At 56.7% G+C, this 20,610-nt stretch overlaps 2 protein-coding genes across 7 annotated transcripts; both read left to right on the forward strand.

The window, feature by feature from the left end:
- Nucleotides 1–447: 447 nt before the first annotated feature.
- Nucleotides 448–8,093, forward strand: LOC128782936 (olfactory receptor 14J1-like). 5 transcript variants are annotated; one of them, XM_053933500.1, is made up of 2 exons: nt 448–768; nt 4,957–8,093. In XM_053933500.1, exon 2 carries the CDS (start codon nt 4,980–4,982, stop codon nt 5,910–5,912), a length of 933 nt encoding a protein of 310 aa, XP_053789475.1. In that variant the 5' UTR covers nt 448–768; nt 4,957–4,979; the 3' UTR covers nt 5,913–8,093. The 5 variants fall into 5 exon arrangements, with proteins under 5 accessions (XP_053789475.1, XP_053789473.1, XP_053789474.1 ...); XM_053933498.1 differs by lacking the exon at nt 448–768 and adding an exon at nt 1,864–3,947; XM_053933499.1 differs by lacking the exon at nt 448–768 and adding an exon at nt 3,985–4,293.
- Nucleotides 8,094–14,975: 6,882 nt separating this feature from the next.
- On the forward strand, nt 14,976–19,642 carry LOC128782903 (serine/threonine-protein kinase pim-1-like). 2 transcript variants are annotated; one of them, XM_053933418.1, is made up of 8 exons: nt 14,976–15,671; nt 15,778–15,828; nt 16,033–16,399; nt 17,015–17,191; nt 17,433–17,646; nt 17,888–18,041; nt 18,235–19,140; nt 19,424–19,642. In XM_053933418.1, exons 1-5 carry the CDS (start codon nt 15,111–15,113, stop codon nt 17,537–17,539), a joined length of 1,263 nt encoding a protein of 420 aa, XP_053789393.1. In that variant the 5' UTR covers nt 14,976–15,110; the 3' UTR covers nt 17,540–17,646; nt 17,888–18,041; nt 18,235–19,140; nt 19,424–19,642. The 2 variants fall into 2 exon arrangements, with proteins under 2 accessions (XP_053789393.1, XP_053789392.1); XM_053933417.1 differs by having other exon boundaries at nt 18,277–19,140.
- Nucleotides 19,643–20,610: the final 968 nt, after the last annotated feature.

Here is a 20,610-nt window from a genome sequence, read left to right on the forward strand (position 1 = left end):
TTTCCTCCGTGTCTGACAAAAAACCAATCAGAAATTAGCTTTGAGAATTGATAATCTCTTAAACCACTAAGGAAACAGTGCAAGCACTAAGGAAACTTCACACACCTCTGTGAAGACACAAGTTAAAGAGGAAGAAGCCGGGCTGGGTCTCTTTCCCTTCTGGGCAGCACAGAGGTGCCAAGGCTGGCCCAGCCCCCGTCTGGGCCGGAGCGGGCCGGGCGGCTCCTGCCGTGGGGCCGGGCCCCTTCCCAGGGAGCCCGCCAGGCCCCATCGGCTGCCGGGCAGGGGAGGGGAGGCCGCGGGGCCGAGGCCGGGCCGGGCCGTGGCTGCGCTTGCTGACATCTGGCCGCTGCCGAGCCCTGCCCCGCCGCCAGCCCGGGCCCAGCCAGGATCCGCCGGGCCCCAGGAGCAGCCCCGGGCCAGGCCAGCTCGGCCAAGTTTCTGCCGCCCTTGGGCTTGGCCCGCAACCAGCGGGCAGGGCCAGGAGAAGCCATCGGCCCCGGCCGTGCTGCTGCTCTGCTCTGGCCTGGCTGCTGAGATCCTGGCCCTGCCCCCAGCGCCGCCCAGCCTGACACAGCCCCAGCGCAGCCGCTGCACAAACCTCCATGGGAAAACAGCTCCGGCCGCAAGGACCCAGCCCGGCCGGGCTCACGCAACCATCTGCAGGCCCCGCCTGAGATATTGACTCTTCCCGTGCTTCCATCCTCCCTCCAGTGAGAGAAAAGGACAAAGTGCAGGCACACACAGGAGCAACGTGAAGACACCGAGGTCAGTGAAGAGAAAGTTGAGTCCCAGATGGGAGGGATGAGGAGATGCCTTGATCTTGGGGCTGAAATCCTCTGCTAAAGCTATGGAGAAGGGTGGAATTGATACATCAGACTCTCTTTTTCCCTATAACACATTCAAAATATGGGGAGATGACTTGTTCAGCAAAGGTCACCATGCTAATGTAAGCAAATGTTGAAGTTGCTGTGATCCCATGAGAAGTTTGAACAGAGAAAGAGAAAAGAGTGATGAGACCCTGTGCCCTCAGGGAGAGAGGAAGACCTCTGTTCGCAGAGATGAAGATGATTTCAGAAATAGATGAAGAGAACCTTTGCTCTTAAACAGCTCATCTTTAAACTAATACCCCATAAGTTGACATGGCCCATAAACACAGCTCTGGGAAAGGCTGTGAAAACTTTGTGAGGGACTTCACGATTGCAGATTTTTCCAGGCAGCTGCTATTTGTGGAAATGAAAAGCCATGAGAGAACTGTTTTCTTGTGGAGAAGTCGCCATAACATTAACAAGAGGAACCTCTCTCCCTAAGTTAACAGAAGAAAGACAATTCTAGAGGTGGTAAACTGTCTGAAAATTTTAGGTTTTGTCTATTTTCATTGTCAGGTTGTATGGAGAGAGGAAGTGTTCTGAAACTTTTATTCTGATTATTATTACTCTTTCTAGTACTTAATATTCTAAACTTTTCTTTATCCCCTTTTAATGTTTTGAGCCCACTTTGCCTTTCTCCTAATCCCATCTCACAGCAGGAAATGAATAAGTATATTCTAGTGAGTACACTGGAAATTAGGCAGCACTGAACCCACCACACTAATTGATGCATTGGACGAGAAATCTCAAATTGGTGTAACAATGAACTGCACTAGAGCACTAGAGGGAAATCAAGGCAGAGCCATGGTTTGTCAGGACTTGCTTGATCCTAATGAGCCCCGTGGTTCATTTGGAGCTGAGCCCTGGAACCTCAGGGCCTGAGAGGAGATTGCACAAACCTTTCCAGGAGTCAAAGGCAGAAGAAAAACACAAAGTGTCTCAAAGGATTAATGGGTGCCACAGAGGTCCATCCCCAACACAGGCCCCTCATGGACTCCTTGGAGGAGAGAACTGGAGGCCAGGATGGCACAAAAGCCTCTCAGAGATTCAAAATGGCCCAAAAACCTCTCAGTGTGGAAAGGAAAATCCAAAGTACCTTACAAAAGTTGAGTATCTCAAAGCATTAATGAGCCCCACTGAGTGTCAGTACAAAGCTCTCAAGGGACTCGTTAAAGCAGATAATTGGGGCCATGATTGCACAAACCTCTCACAGAGTCTGTATCCAATGGGAAACACCAAGTCCCTTAAAAGAACTGAAGTACCTTGAAGCATTAATGAGCCCCACTGAGTGTTGTTCCTGACAAAGCCTCTCCAGGGACTAATTACAGCAGATAATTGGAGGCCATGATTGCAGAAAGCTCTCAGGGACTCCAAGGCAAAAGCCAAAGCCAAAGTCCTTTGAAAAACCTGCAGTGCCTGGGAGCATTGTGGAGCCCCCAGGGCCATTGCTGAGCAAGGCTCCCCAGGGACTCCTTCCAGCAGATCCTTGAGGCCACTGGGATGTGGGCTAGGGGGGGATGCTGAGGGCAGGACAAGGGGCTGACAGTGCCCAGCCTGGCTGGGGCTGTGCCAGGAGGCCCCAGGGCCTCAGGACAAGGTGTCTCCTGACAGCCCTTGGTGGCACAGACCCTGCTGTGCCCCAGGCCACCAAGACTGGGCTTCTCTTTGTCCCCACCTGTCATCAGTGCCTCCAGTTCTCTGCTCTGCCTGGGGCCTGGGGACACTTTCTCATTCGTGTCCCTCACTGGGACCCATTAAAAGTCAAAGAAACTTTGGAGTTGGATTCTGACTTGGAGTTCTGGAGAGGTTTCTGCAGCTCCCTCTCAGGGCCTGATGTTCAGGGCCTGAGCACAAAGCCCCAGAGGCTCATTCAAGTCCTTGTGCTGTGTCTGTGCTGCTGAGCTGGGCCGGGCTCCTGGCACAGAGGGTGATGCTGGTAAGCAAGCAGAGCTTCAAAAGCACATTTCTCTGGATGAGCAGCTCTTCTCCCAGCCCAGTAGGGCTGGGGCACTGCCTGCAGCCAGCGCGGGCACAGCCCAGAGGCACAGAGAGCTTCAATCAGTCAGGGCTGGGAAGGTGCTGAGAAGTGCCTGGGGCAGAATCACTGCCAGCCCTTGGCACAGGAACCTCTGGCTGCAGGACAATGCAGCTGCAGCTCCTGCAGTGATCTCCTCAAGCTGGAACATCCCAATGCCCACAGCCCCTGTGAGTACATTCTCTGATGGTCTCTTGTGCAGAGCAGCCAGGGGTGCCCAGGGCTGTCCTGCAGAGCAGGGTCCTGCAGCCCAGGGCGCTGTGCTGGGCCAGGGACTCTGCTGCCTGCCAGGGACAGCTCTCAGCCGGCCCGGGGAGCTGCTGCCAGCGCTGGCCAGAAGCTGTGGGGGGAAGGAGCCACCCTGAGCAGGGCAGGTGCTGCTACTGAGAGCTGCTGGCTGGGGCAGGGCTGCTCCCAGCTCCAGACCAGCCTGGGCACAGCTCCGGAGGACACTTCCCAAAGAAGGTAAGCCTGGGATTGCTGTAAAGATCAGCAGATTTCCTGAGACTGTTTTCAATTTCCTGCTTGGAATAGGATGAGACAAAAAGATTTTTGCTTTTTATACAATTTTCATGTATTCTTAGCTCTGTAGACTACTATTATATTGTTATAAAATTATAATCCTTACTTAACTCTATTAAACTCTTAATTAGCTCCATTAAACTATGATTATATACTTATTTAACTCTAATCCTTAATTAACTCTAGTACATTTCCTAACCTTTCTCTTAGATTTCAGAACAATAAGCAGACTGTCTAAATACATTTTTAAAATACTATATAGTCTTATTATCAGGAAGAGGACCTACAAGAAGAACATTTTGGTTTTTGAGCAGAATGTGAGCAGTCATAACAAGAAGTGGGGCAAAGAAGCTCTTGGACCTTCTCCAATGGGTTGAGTTAGGGGTGTGTAACTAGTACAACTGATTCTCCTATTCTATGTTCCTGTTAAATATCCTCATTAATCAACCTTTAGAAATTGTTGAAATCAGGAGCCGATTGAGCCTCATCCCCTCTGCGACACCTGGAAGCTTCCAATAAAGGTCTGGTTTTTACTTTACTGTTTTAACTCTTTTGCAAGGGTTTGTTTGATCATAGACAACAGGGGGATAAGAGAAGCAGAACAGGAATTGTAATCACAGAATGACAGAACATTCTGAGTTGAAAGGAACACAGGATAATCAAAGGAATGTTTGAACATTTACAGAGACTCCAGAACTGTGACTTTGGGTGGTCAGTCTCTCTGCTGGCAGCCTCCCAAAGGGCCTTCAGCCACTGCTCAGCCCTGGACAGCAGCAGCATCACCTTGGCAGGGGCCAGCAGGGCTCTCCTGAGCTGCCCTTGCCCAGCTGCACACAGACCCTGCCCCAGCCAGGGCCCTGCACACAGGCAGGTTTCTGTAGGGCCGGGCCGAGGGCACACGGGGTGGGATGGGCTCTGTGAGCGCTGGCAGGGACAAGGCACCTCTCAGGAGGGAATGTCAAGGCCCAGGGAGATGCTCAGGGAAGGAGAGGGGGCTGAACAGAGCAGTGCTGGGGGAACAAGCCCATCCAGCCCCTCACCTGCCCACAGCCACAGGGAATCCTTTGCCTCTCCCATCTCTCAGTGGCAAAGTCTGAGTGCAGCAGGAATGCTGGGGATTTCTGACCTCAGAGAGCCAGCAATGATGTGTGGCTAGGAAAACAATTCCTAAAACCAACTCCTGCCATCTATTTCCCTTAGAAGCGTGAGTGTAGATGCTACCAAGCAAGTCTGCAGTAGGAGTGATTCCCCTGACAAATCCTGAATATCCAGCCTTGTCCCTCTGCCACATGGCCACAAACCCAGGGCAGCAGGGCAGGGATGGCTCCTTGAGAGTCCCCATGCACAGCCCTGGCTGCTCGTGGCACACTCAGCCAGCACAGCTGGAGCTCAGGCAGGGACCTGGGTGAAGGTTTTCCCAGAGCAGGAACAAGGGTGGGTGAGTCCCAGCAGGACAGGCTACAGGGAATGGCCCAGGTTTGGCTCCAAGCAGCCTCTCCTGACTTGTCACTGTCCTTTCTCCATGAACAGGTGCCCATGTGCAGCCACAGCCAATGTCCAACAGCAGCTCCATCAGCCACTTCCTCCTGCTGGCACTGGCAGAGACGCGGCAGCTGCAGCTCCTGCACTTCTGCCTCTTGCTGGGCATCTCCCTGGCTGCCCTCCTGGGCAACGGCCTCATCATCAGCGCCGTAGCCTGCGGCCACCACCTGCACACGCCCATGTTCTTCTTCCTGCTCAACCTGGCCCTCAGCGACCTGGGCTCCATCTGCACCACTGTCCCCAAAGCCATGCACAATTCCCTCTGGGACACCAGCACCATCTCCTATACAGGATGTGCTGCACAGGTTTTTCTGATTATCTTCTTCCTTGGATCAGAGTTTTCCCTCCTGACCATCATGTGCTACGACCGCTACGTGTCCATCTGCAAACCCCTGCACTACGGGACCCTCCTGGGCAGCAGAGCTTGTGCCCACATGGCAGCAGCTGCCTGGGCCAGTGCCTTTCTCAATGCTCTGCTGCTCACGGCCAATACATTTTGCCTCCCCCTGTGCCATGGCAATGCCCTGGGCCAGTTCTTCTGTGATATCCCCCAGATCCTCAAGCTCTCCTGCTCCAAATCCTATCTCAGGGAATTTGGGCTCATTGCTGTAAGTGCCTGTTTGGCACTTGGTTGTTTTGTGTTCATTGTTTTCTCCTATGTGCAGATCTTCAGGGCTGTGCTGAGGATCCCCTCAGAGCAGGGACGGCACAAAGCCTTTTCCACCTGCCTCCCTCACCTGGGTGTTGTCTCCCTGTTCCTCAGCACTGCAGCGTTTGCCTACCTGAAGCCCCCCTCCATGTCCTCCCCATCCCTGGATCTGGCCCTGTCAGTTCTGTACTCGGTGGTGCCTCCAGCCCTGAACCCCCTCATCTACAGCCTGAGGAACCAGGAGCTCAAGGCTGCAGTGTGGAGACTGATGACTGGATGGTTCCAGGAACATTAAACTGCTGGCCAATTTCTGCAAATCACTTGTAATAAATGTCATCTTTGATACTTCTTGTTTTCATTCTGGACATTCTTTTTCTTTGTTTTAGATTTTAATGTTGTCCACAAAGAAATATCATTGTTTGTGCCATTTCTCATTTTGTTTCTCTCCACATTCCCTGTGGCCACAGACTGTGTCAATGAGGGGCTGTGCTCTCGGTGGCTTTAAAGGATCTCAAGGATCTCCCAGCAGAGTTTTCTACAGAGCTGCCCTTTTGCTGCCTCCTCTGGAGCTGCAGCAGCAATGTCTGTGTGCAGAGCTGGGGGCAGATCAGTGCTGGCACAGCAGCTGTGCCCAGCAGCAGCAGCAGCACTTGGTGTTGCCAGTGCTGCTCCCGTGGCCCTGCCCCACTGCCCTGGTGGCCCTGGTGTTGCTGCAGGGCCTGAGTGCTCTCGGGGCCGGGCACAGTCCTGGGGCTGGCAGTGCCGGGGCTGCAGCAGGGACAGGCCATGGGCACTGCTGGGGCAGCGCTGACGCCTCAGGCCAGGGCCTGGGGGCTCCAGGCTCCTTGCCCAGGCTCTCTCAAGAACACGGCCAGGCCAATGCTCAGCACAGAAAACCCCCGTCAGCAGCCCCAGGCTGGCCGTGGGCAGGCTGGGGGCAAACAGCATGGCTGGTGCTCTGCCAGGGCCCTGGGGGAGACGGGAAGGAGCAGCAGAGCAGGGGCTGATCCATCCCCAGTGCGCTGCACAGCCCGGGGCAGCGTCCCAGAGCATCCTCATGGAGCTGCCAACAACATCCCCCCTCTGCAGCCCTGGCCTCTCCCCCAGCTCACACAGGTGCCGCATCCTTGCAGGCACAGACACGGCAGCGCTGGCTCAGGAGCCCCTGTTTGCATTGCACACAGCAGGCGGGAGCACCCCCGTGCTGGTGCTGTGGGGACATGAACCTGAGGCAGCACAAATGCCATCAGCCCCTGGGGCCAGGAAGGGCTGGGGGACACCAGGGAAACCACTCAGCTTTGTCCTGGCCTCTGCACTCAGCCAGAAAGTTTGTTCCCATCAGCTGGGACTTTCCTGTCCCACTGCAGACGCTGTTGCTCAGAGCAAGGGCTGCCTGGCAGCCACCCCCAAACTGCCCTGAGCATTTCCTTGGCTTCACCTCTGCTTTCTTTATTCTTCCCTGGTCCAGATTTCTTCCCATTGCCCAGCCCTGTTCCCTGCCCTGCACACAGCCCATCCCTGTTTGCCCTTTCCTATCTGGCCCCACTCCCCATTGCAGTTCCTGACTTGGCACCATGGGAACGGCCCTTGGGGAGCAGGATCATCCCACAAGTGCTGCAGGAATTGTCTGCAGGCTCCTGCAGTGCCTCGTGCTGCTCCCTTGCCAGAGGCAGCCCAGGCCAGGGGGGCACATCTGGGCTGCTGTGTCTGCCTGTGGGGCTCCCTGTTCTGGGCAATGAGGAGGAGCTGCAGAGGCTCTGCAGGACTGACAGGATGGGCTTTGGGGCTGTGAGGAGAAGCTGAGGGACCTGGGCTGCTGCAGCTTCTGAAGAGGAGGCCCAGGGCTCCTCCTGCAACTGCTCCAAGGGTGGTTTCAGAGATTCCACAATCAGCAAGGCTGGAAAAGACCTTGGAGATCATCAAGTCCAACCTGTGTCCTGACACCGCCTTGTCTCTCCTGAGCCTCCTCTTCTCCAGGATCAACAACCCCAGCTCCCTCAGCCGCTCCTCACAGGACTTGTGCTCCAGACCCCTCACCAGCCTTGTTGCCCTTCTCTGGACACGCTCCAGCCCCTCCATGTCCTTCCTAAATTGGGGGGCCCAGAACTGGACACAGCACTGGAGGTGCTGCCCAACCAGTGCCCAGCACAGGGGAAGAATCACTGCCCTGCTCCTGCTGGCCACACCATTCCTGATCCAGGCCAGGAGCCATTGGCCTTCTTGGCCACCTGGGCACACGGCTGGCTCATGTCCAGCCTGCTGTCCATCAGTCCCTGCAGGTCCCTTTCTGCCTGGCTGCTCTCCAGCCCCTCTGTCCCCAGCCTGGAGCACTGCAGGGGTTGTTGTGGCCAAAGTGCAGGACCCGGCACTTGGACTTGTTAAACCTGACCTTGTTGGATTTGGGCCCTGGATCCAGCCTGTCCAGGGCCCTGTGCAGAGCCCTCCTACCCTCCAGCAGATCAACACTCCCAGACAACTGGGTGTCACCACGGTTCCATCAGGCCCCAGAGTGTCCCAATGGTCTCCATGATTCCATGAGGCCTCCCAGTGTCACAATGTCCCTTTGGTTCCATGGGACCCCTTGGTGTCACAAAGTCCCTTGGATCCTTGGGCCCTGCAGTGTCACAATGTCCCCGTGGTCCCCCAAGGCCCTGCAGTGTCACAGTGGATCCTTGGTTCCATGAGGTCTGGCAGGGCAGCAATGCTCTCCTTGGTCCCACAGGGTCACAATGGCCTCTTGGTCCCAAGGGACACTGTTGTGGTCTGTGGTGGTGGCAGGCACAACTTTCCCTGAGAGTGTTTTGTGCTAACGGGCAGGAGCCACGAGAGCCCCAGCACACACACACACACACGGAGCAGCCTGGCACTGAAGACACGGGAGGGTCCAGGCATGGAGCTCCAGACAGGGTTTATTAGGGTCTGACGCTCCAGGGGTCTGGGGGTTAAAGACAAAGACAAAGGAGGGTTTAGGGTATAAATACAGGAAAATACGGGGGTGGAGGAGAGCATCAGGGATCCAGTGGTCTGAGGGCTCAGGGGTGGTACACAGAGAAAGGGACTGACAGGGCTCACCCCCAGATTGGGGTGACCCCGGGAGGCGGTAAAGTCTTTCCTCCAACCCGTGCCTTCAAAGAAAGACTCAGTAGTCTTCAGTCGTCCGGTCTCAAGGCAGTTTATTGCATGTTATCTCAAGACACACACACTCCCTGACATTCCCTCTGACTCCTTCTCCCTCTCCATCTCTGTCTCCGTCTCCGTCCCTTTCCGTCTCTTTCCACCTCTCTCACCCAAGGGCTGATGCCATCTTTTATATCACACATTACGTATTAAATGTTTATAGTTTTTCCCCAATGCCTATAACCTATATTGAACAGACTTTCTACTCTAAACCAATCTGTGAGTGCCAACATCACCAAGAACATGGAGGACAGGAAGGAGAAAGAAGGAGGACAGGGCCCGCCCAAATCCCTCCATCTTAGAACTTCCGACCCCCATGTACAAAACTCAGACCCCTCTGTACAAGGCCTAAACCCCCCCCTACAGTACTCAAAAATCCTTCCTTTCACTTTGTGACTACTTCTATTATAATATCTAAACTTTTGTGATTTCTTGTTCTTCCGGCAAGTTTGGTAAATTGTTCCATGGGTCAAATTCAAAACCACAGGGGTTCCCGGGTGCCTGCCAGGGTCTCAGATGCTTCTGACCTGGACCCGGAACATCCAAGAGTGTCTGAGGGACACCTTGGGTTCCAACACCTGCCCTGTACCTCTGTCCCTGCAGGCTGTCCTCATCCCCCAGCTGCCCCACCTCGCTGGCCCCTTCCTTTGCTGACAGCTCTGCCTCCTGCCTGCCCCTGCCTGCCCACACAAAGCCTTGGGCTGCTCCAGGCTCTTTCTGGGGACGTGTTGCACCACAGCCCTGCCCTGGGAGGGAAATTCCTTTCTCCTCTTGAGTCCAGTCCGGATTTCACCAGTTTCATTAGTGGTACAATTTCTCTCTCCGGCTGTTTTACGCAATGGAGAAAAGCTCCACCATTTCTGAATCCACCCTTCAAGCCCTGCCAGGCCACTCCTGATCTGTCCTCAGTCTCTTCACAATAAGCCCAGGCACATCAGCCTCCATATACGTGTTTGGTTCTTGAGGCCTGCAAACCCAGCCTGGGAGATCTCTGGGCCCTCTCCAAGGTGTTTGCAAATGAAAACATTCTGCTCATATCACCAGAGGCCAAGGCCAGGCAGAACTGTCTGTCCTGGCAGCTTCTGTCTGGGAGCAATCCTAGGATAGATGGAATTTTGGTGGCCAAATTCCAGTTTCTGCCATGGCCCCTGGACAAGAAGATCAGTTCTCTTCTGTAGGAAGGAAGGCACAGAGCCCCAGTGCTTCTGAGGCAGATGAGATGTGACCACCAGAGGCCAAGGCCAGCCAGAGCTGGCAGGTTTTGTTCTGGCAGATACCCTTGCATACAGGATTTTTTTTAGGGAAAATACCAATTTTCTCCATGGGTGTCTGAAAAGAGGGACAGTTCTTTCCCATAGCAAGGAAAGCACAGAGCCCCAGTGGTTCATGGGCAGATGAGAGGCAGCCCTTGGCATTCCAACATCAGCCAGACCTGTCAGGTGGCCCCATGGAGGCCAAGCCAGCCAGACCTGTTCCATGTTCCCTCGGTTCCATGGGGCCCCACAGTGTCCCAATGGTCCCTTGCTCCCAGGAGGCCCTGAGATGTCACAATGCCCCCTTGGTGACACGAGGCCCTGAGGGTCAGAATGGTCTCCATGGTTCCACAAGGCCCCACAGTGTCATGGTGGTCTCTGGGTCCATGAAGCCCCGCGGTGTCCCCATGGCCCCAACGTGTCACAATGCTCTCCATGGTTCCACCAGGTCCTCACAGCGTCACCGTGGTCTCCATAGGAAGGGAACAACCCAGCCCCAGTGTTCCAGGGGCAGATGAGCCGCAGCCAGCAGAGGCCAAGGGCAGCCAGATCAGATGGTGCTGGCAGATTTTGTCCTTGGATATAGGGAATTTTAGAGGTGGAATACCAGTTTTGGACCTGGTCGCCTGGAGGTGAAGGACGGTTCTTTTCCATAGGAAGGAAAGCACAGAACACCAGTGTTTCAGGGTCAGATGAAAATCGGCCACCAGAGGCCAAGGGCAGCCAGACCTCTCTGTTCTGGTATTTTTTTGTCTGAAAGCAACCATTGGATATAAGGAATTTTGGAGGTGGAATCCCAATTTTGGCCATTTCTGCACAGATAAGAAGGATGTTTCTTTTCCATAGGAAGGAAAGCACAGAGCCCAAGTGTTTCAGGGGCAGAAGCAGAGAGAGGTGGCTCCTGGGAGGCTGAGCCAGCCAGAGCTGTTTGTCCTGGCAGCTTTTGTCACTGAGAAATCCTTGGATCTAGGGAATTCTGGAGGAACATTCCCAACTTTGGCCATGGGCATCTGGTCGAGATGGATGGTTTTTCCCATAGGAAAGAAAAGCACAAAGCCCAGGTGTTTTGGAAGGAGATGAGAGGTGGTCACCATAGGCCAAGAGAGTCAGACCTGTCTTTCCTGGCACCTTTCATCTGGGAGGAATCCTTGGATGTACAGAGTTTTGGAGATGGAATCTCAGTTTTGGCCATTGGCACCTGGGCGGGAAGAAGAGTTCTTTTCATCAGGAAGGAAAGCACAAAGCCCCAGTGTTTCAAAGGCAGATAAGAATCAGCTCTTTGGAAACCAAGCCCAGCCAGACTTGCCTCTCCTGGAAGCTTTCATCTGGGAGAAATCCTTGGATATAGGGAATCCTGGAGGCAGATTCCCAGCTTTGGCCATGGGTGCCTGGATGTGGAAGGTGCTTTTTTCCCATAAGAAAGAAAAGCACATGGTCCCAGTGTCCCAAAGGCAGATGAGAGATGGCCCCCGGGTGGCCAAGGCAGCCAGATCTGTCTGTCCTGGCAGATTTCATCAGGTAACAATCTTTGCATAGAAACAAAATAAGAGGAGGAATCCAAATTTTGGCCATGGGCACCTGGAGGAGAAGGACAGTTCTTTCCACAGGAAGGAGAGCACAGAGCCCCAGTGCTCCAGGGGCTGACAAGCAGCAGCCCTTGACATGCCAAGGTCAGCTGGGCCTGTCAGGTGGCCCCCAGGTGGCCCAGCCAGCCAGGCCTTGATGCCTTGAGAGGCCACCTAGAGCAGAGGCTGGACAGTGTGACAGGAATAAAGCAGGGATTTATTGAAAAGGCCTTCAAAGGATCCACCTTGGGCAGTACAAGGGCCTGGCTGAGGATACACCCAGGATGGACGACAGGTCACACGCTTGCACACTTTTATAAGTTTTGGTTCATTTCCATATTGGGGTTAATTGTCCAATTACACCTTCAGGTTTTGCAGTCCCACCCTCCCAGTCTGCTCTCCTCAATTCGCTGTTGTTTTCACATTTTGGGCTGAAGCTGCAGCGGTGTCCTTGGTTCTCGGGCTGGAAAAGGATTGTTTTGTCTGACTGCACTGTGAAGAGAACTTGCTGACACTCTGTATGAAGTTCAGAGTTACAGACTGATGCAGTGCAGAATCTGGAAAAGATGAAAGCTAAAACTTCAGGCACCAGCCTGTCCCATGTGTCCTTGGCTCCATCGGGACCCACAGTGTCACAATGGCTCCTCGGTGACACTCTGGGCTGCACAGTGTCACCCTGGGCCCTCGGTTCCATGGGAGTTTCACAATGGTCTCCTCTGGTTCCACGAGGTCCCCACAGTGTCACACTGACCCATGGCTCCATGTGGTTCCCCAGTGTCACCAGGGTGTCCCTGGACCTGCATTGTCACACTGACCCATGGCTCCATGAGGTTCCCCAGTGTCACCGTGGTCGCTGTCAGAGGCTGGATGAGATCGATGTCCCGAGACACCTTGGGTTGAGCTGTCAATCAGTCACACAGCTGGGACAGCGCTAACCCAGCTCTGAACGCCCGAGCAATCACAAGTCCCAGCTGGGGGGAGGCCCACGAAGGCCCAGGGGCTTAAAACCAAGGAGCACAAGGTCAGCCCCTGCTATGGACTCTGCCTTCTCCTGGGGTTTGTGTCTCAGCCACACTGGAACCCCAGGAGCTGGGAGCCACAGGTGTGTCTTTCTATGGAGCTTCTGTCTTTCTGTCTCTCTCTCTCTTTCCTCTCCTTCTAATGCTCTTTCTATGGAACATTTTTGGGTACCTGAACATCTGAAGTGTTTAAGGCTTTCCAGGCTAAATGGGCTGAGTGAATGAAGTTACTGCTACGACAAGAGTTTTACGTTGGATTGGATGTTGTATTAAATGCTTTTCCAAAGTTTCTTGGTTTTTTGTACTTTGCCAGTAAAGTTTGTGGGTTCCCGAAAGGGCACTGAGGAGCATTTGGGGATCCTGGAGGGTCTGGGGGACACTTAAGGGACAGATGGGGGCGGATACTGGGGTTCTGTGGGGCACAGGGCATGACGGGAGTTGTAGTCCCGGCACCAATGGGGCTCTATTGGGCCGCAGAGCATGACGGGAGTTGTAGTCCCAGCCCCAATGGGGCTCTATGGGGCTGCAGAGCATGACGGGAGTTGTAGGCAAAAGAAAAGCACACACTCCAGGCACCGCCCCCAAAGCCAGGATCCCTGGTGCTGATTAGTCGGGGGCTGTGATGGACTGGAGCCTCAGCAAATGGGAGGCAGCGGAGGAGGGAACAGCCCATTCAACCCCTCCAGTCCCTCCCAGCACAGCCCAGTTCATCCCCAGTACAGCCCAGTACAACCCCAGTGCCCCTCCAATCCCTCCCAGTACAGCCCAGTCCCTCCCAGTACACCTGAGTTCATTCCCAGGCCCTTCCAGTTCCCCCCAGTGCCATCCATAGTCCGCTCCAGTGTCCCCCAGTCTTCCCCACAGCGTTCCCGCCCATTGCGGGGCAGCGGCGCAGACGGAATGTCCTGCGGCCCAAACCTCCTGCTCCTGCCACACAGCGCCCAGCGCTCTCCCCCTCCTCCTCCTCTCCCAGCACGGCACAAATTCCAGCTCGGAGGAGGCTTCCCCAGAGAGGGCTCCGGCTCCTGCTCCAGCCTGAGTGTCCCTGCAGAGGAACAGGGCATCTTTCAGGCACTTCCACAAGCTCAGGCTTCCCATTCCATGGGGAATCTGGGGTGGAAATGGCCTTTTTCAGAAAGACAAATGCAGAGGAGATGGATTAGAAATTATTAGGAAAAAGTGACCCTTCTTCCAGACAAAGTCCACCAAGTCATTCCCTGCATTTCTCATTTTCAGATTCTCTCAGTCATCTCCTGAGAGGTCCAGCTTGTTCTGCTGCTTTCCATGAACTGATTGTGCTCTTGATTTATGAACCAATGCACCAGATGTGGAATCATCTACACTGAACTCAGAAACAAACTCCCTCTGTCAGCCCATTTTCATCTTCTAGATCACTTTCAAGATGTCCATGGGGATGTTGCAATGATGATCACACAGCTCTCCACTTCTGGCTGCGGGCTCTGCAGATTCTTTCTCTGAATTCAGCCAGGCTTGCATTCCCTGACAATTCCTGGTAGCCCGTCAGGGTTTCTTAGGGTAGAACACTAACAATGAAAACCTCACCAATGGCACAACTGCCCAGCCCACAAGGAAAAGAAAGAAGAATTTGTACATTTCTGCAAACCTTTGTCCTGCTGTGCTGCAAGAGTTGGGCTGCATGCAGGTTGTGGAAAGGCAAGAGAAGCTGCAGCTGGTGGCACATCTTGTGACAGGAGCTGCTCAAAGCTTCCTCGTTCTCCAGGAAAGGTTCTTGGAAAGAGCAAACAGGACTGTGGAGAAGATTCTGGGAAAACTGAAAGAGCTTTTAAGAAATGAAATGAAAATGGAAAGAAACAATCCAAGATGTTTTTCTCTGTTTATTTTTATGCTCCCTTTTCCATCTTGAACTACTTCTCCATCCCATTAATCCAAATGGGTCTCACTTCTAAGATCCATGACTTGGCAAGTTCTAGACCTGTAAAATACCATGAGCTACACACTGTTTGCCTTCCCCTGGGTTTTTTTTTTTTTAAATCATTGCTGGAGAGGTAAGTGCAGTGCTTGGGTCAGGTACAAATTCTGCATTCAGGGAATGCGCTCCGAGAGTGTTTGACCCTCAGCAGGGACAATGCACAGCAGCGCCCGAGGGGATTCCTGTGCCCCTGGGAAGGAGTCCAGACTCTGGGTCTGGGCTGAACACGGCAAAGTGTTTGGACAGGCTCAGGGGCTGCCCCAGGGAGCGCGGGGCTGGGCGCGGGGGCGAGTGGGCAACAGACAAACGGACACGGGGACAAACGGCCCCGGAGCTTCAGTTGCTTCAGTTGCAGCAGCAGCAGCAGCAGCAGCAGCAGCAGCAGCAGTGAAAGCAGCGAAATAAGCGGCATTGTCAAGTCCCTCTTGCTCCTCCTCTCCCTCTCTTGCTGTCCCGCAGCCTCTCCCGCTCTCCCTTTCCCGCTGTCCCCTCCTCTCCCAGTCTCTCTCTCCCCTGCCGGGCCGGGCCATGCCCCCGCCCCGTCCCCGGCCCCGGGCGGGGCTGCCCCATCCCCGTCTTCATCCCCGGCCGTCCCGCCGCGGTCTCGCCTCCGCCCGGCTCTGGCTGTGCTGGCGCTGGCTGTGCCGGGCGGGAATCAGTGCCTGGGGCGGCATCGCCGCCCTTTGGCTCCGCCTGGCCCGAGCCCGGCCCCGGCCCCGACGTGGGCTCCAGTCCCGGCCCCGGCCCCGGCTCCTCCCGGGCCCCGCGGAGGACACAGGCGGCGCGGCCGCTGCCGCCGCCTCCGCTGCGGCTTCCCCGGCCCGAGCTCCGCCGCTCGGCAGCGCGGCCGCCGGCCCCGAGCCGCCGCTGTCCCGTTGCCAGGAGAGAACGCCTGGGGATGGCCGGCCCGGGGCGCTCGGGGGGCGCTCGGGGGCCGCTCCTGGCCCCGGGCCGAGCGCTGACAGCCGCGTCCCGCCCGCAGGGAAGGCGCAGGAGGCCCTGCAGGAGCGGTACCGGCTGGGTTCGCTGCTGGGCAGCGGCGGCTTCGGCAGCGTCTTCGCAGCCACGCGGCTCTCGGACGGCGTCCCGGTGAGCGGCGGGGCCGGCGGCGGGCGCAAGAGGAGGAGGAGGAGGAGGAGGATGGGGTTGGGCTAGGCGGGGGCGAGCTGAACCCGCTGCTCTCCCTTGCTCGCAGGTGGCCATCAAAAAGGTGCCGCGGGATCGCATCCGGCACTGGGGCGAGCTGGTGAGTGAGCGGGGCCAGCAGCAGAAGCCGGGCCGTGCCGGGCGGGGATGAGCCGGGGCCCGGCAGGGTGGGAGCTGCCGGGAGCCCTGCAGGGAGAGCGGGCGTGGGCTGAGCGGGGCATGCAGAGCATCCCGGGCTGGCTGAGGGCTTCCCCAGCCCCGGCACGGCCTCAGCCCCACTGACGGCATCGCGCTCCTCCCGCAGCCCGACGGCACCAGCGCACCCCTGGAGATCGTGCTGCTGGCCAAGGTGGCCTCTGGCTGCGCTGGTGTCATTCAGCTCCTGGAGTGGCTCGAGCTCCCCGACAGCTTCTTGCTGGTGCTGGAGCGCCCGGAGCGGTGCCAGGACCTGTCGGGTTTCCTGGCGGAGCGGAGGTTCCTGCCGGAGGAGGAGGCGCGGGGGCTGTTCCGCCAGGTGCTGGAGGCCGTGCGGCACTGCACCAGCTGCGGGGTCCTGCACAGGGACATCAAGCCCCAGAACATCCTGCTCGACCTGGCCACGGGGCGGCTGAAACTGATCGACTTTGGCTGTGGCGCCTTCCTCCAAGACACAGCCTACACCCAGTTTGCAGGTGAGCCCTGCCAGGGGATGCTCCTGGGCATCTCATGGCCCAGCCGGGGTGCAGCACCGGGGCTCCCCCCTGTTGCAGCTGGGATGGGATTAATGCTGGAGCCAGGTTGATTTGGGTGGGGGTGTGAGGGGGTCCAGCTCCCAGCCCTGCTGACAGCCCTCAGCACCCACTGTGCCCTGGGCTGGGGCTGGAGCTGGGGCAGTCAGCCTGACAAAAACCCCCATGGGGGTAGCAGAGAGGGGGGTCTGACCCCGTGCCCTGGACAGTTTGGTGTGCAGGTGAGAAGGGCTTGGACTGCTCTGCTCCCCTTGTTTGCCTTGGCTTGTTCACATTTTTGGGGGGCTGTGCAGGCAGGGAGTCGAGTGGGTTTCTCCACCACTGGGTGAGTTTTTCTTTTGTGTGTCATGGTTGGGCCTTCCCAAGGTTTCTGCTGTCCTCTTTCAGCACCAGTGGCTTCTTTTCCAGCCCTGAGTGTGTACACAAGTCCCAGGTGCTGGTGAGAGGGCAGCGGTCACCCCGTGTGCCACTGGGGCAGCCCCCACATGCCCAGGGGTGCTGGGGCCAGGCTCTGGGAGCAGCAGCATCCCCCTGCTGAACTCTGTCTGTGTTCCACAGGAACCCTGTCCTACAGCCCACCAGAGTGGATCCACCACCGACGCTACCACGGCGAGGCAGCGACCATCTGGTCCCTGGGCCTCCTGCTGTGCCACCTGGTCATGGGCAAGCACCCGTTCAGGAGGGGCCAGGAAATCATCTGGGGGTGGATCTTGTTCCCACGACGGCTCTCTCAAGGTGGATCCTCATCTCTGGCCACGGGCGCAATACCAGTGCTGGGAGACAGCAGCAGCTCGTGGGCATCCCGCTCTGGCAGCTGCTGAGGAGGTGGCACAAGTCCTGCTCTCCTGCTCTCCTCCAAACAGAGAATCCATGGGGAGGTTTAGGCCCAGCTCTGGGCACACCCAGCATGGCCTGGGCATGGGAACAGGGGGGCAACTTCTGCAACTGACTGGTGATTCCTGGTTTCTCTCCCCAGAGTGCCAGGATGTCATTAAGAGGTGTTTGTCCATGCAGCCCTTGGACAGACCATCCTTAGAAGAGCTTTTCCATGATCCTTGGGTGCAGGGTGTTCCTTTACCCTAGAGGATGGGAGAGATCCACGTGCCACCTGGTCATGGGCAAGCACCCGTTCAGGAGGGGCCAGGAAATCATCTGGGGGTGGATCTTGTTCCCACGACGGCTCTCTCAAGGTGGATCCTCATCTCTGGCCACGGGCGCAATACCAGTGCTGGGAGACAGCAGCAGCTCGTGGGCATCCCGCTCTAGCAGCTGCTGAGGAGGTGGCACAAGTCCGGCTCTCCTGCTCTTCTCCAAACAGAGAATCCATGGGGAGGTTTAGGCCCAGCTCTGGGCACACCCAGCATGGCCTGGGCATGGGAACAGGGGGGCAACTTCTGCAACTGACTGGTGATTCCTGGTTTCTCTCCCCAGAGTGCCAGGATGTCATTAAGAGGTGTTTGTCCATGCAGCCCTTGGACAGACCATCCTTAGAAGAGCTTTTCCATGATCCTTGGGTGCAGGGTGTTCCTTTACCCTAGAGGATGGGAGAGATCCACGTGCACAGTTGGACCCAGGGGCCTGGCAGGTAACAGCTCCACACATCTCTTGGCAATCAGTGGCAAAGCCAACCAGACAGGTTTTGTGCTGCCTGTAGCTCTGAGCAGGGGTCAGCAGAAGGGAACACGCAGCTCTAGGGCTGGAGCTGAGCTGGACACCTAGTGTGGCAAGCACTGGTGGCCACCATCCCCTGGGTTTTGCTTGACCTGGTTCCCTGACAGCTGGGCCCTGGGCAGAACCCTGACAGCCTGGTCTGGCCCCAGGGAAGGAGAAGGAGCCCCTGGAGAAGCTGCACCAGGTGGGGCTGCTGCTGCTGGAGACACCAAGGACAACCTCAAGGATGACAATCTCTTCTTCGGCCTGGCCAGCTGAAGATGATGGACTTGGATTCTGGCACCTTCTCCAAAGCCAGGCTCCACAGGGAATTTGCAGATGAGTCCACACGCAGGGGGTGCTCCCAGATTCGGGCATTGCTCAGCTTGGCCGGGAACCAAAGGTTGCCCCTTTGCTGTGGCGGATGCAGCTGATCCTTCAGTCGGCTGCCAGGCTGCTTTTGGCAGGGCTGGGGAGATGGGCTGGGGTGGGTACGAAATGGGAGTGGGCTCCTGGCCCTGCCAACAGCCCCCAGCACCCACCGTGCCCCAGGCTGGGGCTGGGGCTGGGGCAGCCAGCCCGACACAAACAAACCCCCATGGTGGGAGCAGAGGTGGGACTCCAGAACCTGTGCAGGGGCTGCTTTGCTTTGCAGGCAAGGAAGGGCCTGGGCTGCTCCACTGCCCCTGTTTGCTTTGGGATGAGCGTTATTTTGGGGGGCAGTGCAGGGGGAAGGGAGAAAGCCTGGGCTTCCCTCACCTGTGGGTGGGGTTTTCCCTGGCATGCAGGGGTTGGGCCTTCCTCAAGCCCCTGACAGAGATAGGATTTTTGACCGTTTTTCTTGTTCCCCTTTTTGTCTGAAATCTATTTTCAACCATTTGTTGTTTGTTTTTCTAGAGGAAGCGTTCCAGGTGGGGTCCAGCCTGGATGGGGATCTGCTTGGGAGCAGCTGTGGCGTGGATGGGCCGTGCCCTTGGAGAAGGCTGAGGACATCGTTTGGGACCAGCTTTTCTTCCAGCGGTGGATGGCGTCAGGTGGGTCCCGTCTGCTTGGCATGGTGGGATCAGAGCTTTGGGGAGATGGCAGCGAGCACAGGAGCATCCTGCTCTGGGCAGCTGCTGAGGGCTGGATGTGCCGTGGCTGGCTGCAGGCTGGGCACATGTCCTGCCCTCCTGCTCTGCTGCCAAAGGCAGCAGTGATGGGCAGCTCTGGGCACCGCTCTGGGCACGGCCAGCATGGCCTGGGCACCGCGGGCGGCTGGGACAAGGGGACAGGAGCCTTCAGCTGACGGGCGCTTTCTGCTTTCTCTCCTTGCAGCCGGGCTCTGCGGGTGCTGAGGCTGCTCTGGGCTCTGCCAGGGCTCTGCTGGAGCTCAGCACCGGGCCAGAATCAGCCAAAGAAGAAATGGTGTGCCCTGCAGCACAGCCTTGCTTGAGCATTTCAGCAACACAGCTCAAGTTTGCAGAGTGTACACCTCCCAGGGAAAACATGCCACCACCCAAAAAATAAACTTGTTCAATAGCTTCTGAAATGAAATCAATCTGGGATGACCCCAAATGACATTTTGCAGCTTGCTCAAGCTGTAGCTCAGCCCTTCTCTGAACAGTTCTCTCTCCCACCTGCCTTTTACTTCCCAACTGCTCCCTCTTTTCCCCAGTGAGTTCCCAGCCCATGGCAGTCTCCATCACACTGCTGCCTTCCTTGGTGCCCCTCACTATGAGGAAGGCTGAGCCCCAGGCTTAGGGACTCATCCTGGCACTGGCTGAGGAGCAGCAATGTCTCAGAGGTCTGGTTGGATTTTAGTGGCATTCAGAGCTGCTCTCCAGCCCTCAGCTCTCCTCACTGCTGAGTTCCCACTCCCTTTTCCTCGTCCTTGCAGCAGGATGAGCTCTGTGAATCCCCTTGAGCCTCCCCACTCTTCCCAGCCCACGCACCCACCTCAGTTAGGCTGAAGCTGCAGCTTCTCTGTCTCCTCTGGCACACCAGTCCAGTCCCCTGTGCGGGGAGCCCCAGCCCCAGAGCACAGCACTCAGCAGTGCAGTCCGGGCTGGAGCAGCTGCCCTGCAGCCCTGGCTTGGCTCTTGGTGGCAAGGGAATGCTCCCTGTTTGCAGCTGTCCCTGCAGGATGGCCCCAGGGCAGAGCCCAGCCGGGCTCCCACTGCAGCCCCTGAAGCTTGGGGCAGACAGGGGTCCCAGAGCTGAGGTTCACGGGGAGCACCCGCAGCTGTGGCTTGCAGTCAGTGTTGGCAAATGTTGTGTTCTCATCTCCTGCAGCCTGTGGGGAAAGCAACCTGTGCTGCCAGGCCTGTGTGTGCCAGGCCAGTGTGTGCCAGGGGCTCTTGGATGTCTCTGTACCCATGGACAGAAGGCTCTGTGTGTGCCAGGGGCTCTTGGATGTCTCTGTACCCATGGACAGAAGGATCTGTGTGTGCCAGGGGCTCTTGGATGTCTCTGTACCCATGGACAGAAGGCTCTGTGTGTGCCAGGGGCTCTTGGATGTCTCT

Source organism: Vidua chalybeata, assembly GCF_026979565.1.
Source record: "Vidua chalybeata isolate OUT-0048 chromosome W unlocalized genomic scaffold, bVidCha1 merged haplotype SUPER_W_unloc_5, whole genome shotgun sequence".
NCBI lineage: Eukaryota > Metazoa > Chordata > Aves > Passeriformes > Viduidae > Vidua > Vidua chalybeata.

Bases quoted from the DNA above. Each gene is read 5' to 3' on its own strand.
- LOC128782903 (XM_053933418.1), top strand. From the start codon at position 15,111: ATGCCCCCGCCCCGTCCCCGGCCCCGGGCGGGGCTGCCCCATCCCCGT. The intron at 15,829-16,032 runs GTGAGTGAGCGG...CTCCTCCCGCAG, and splicing joins TCCGGCACTGGGGCGAGCTG to CCCGACGGCACCAGCGCACC. The intron at 17,192-17,432 runs GTGGATCCTCAT...TTCTCTCCCCAG, and splicing joins CCCACGACGGCTCTCTCAAG to AGTGCCAGGATGTCATTAAG.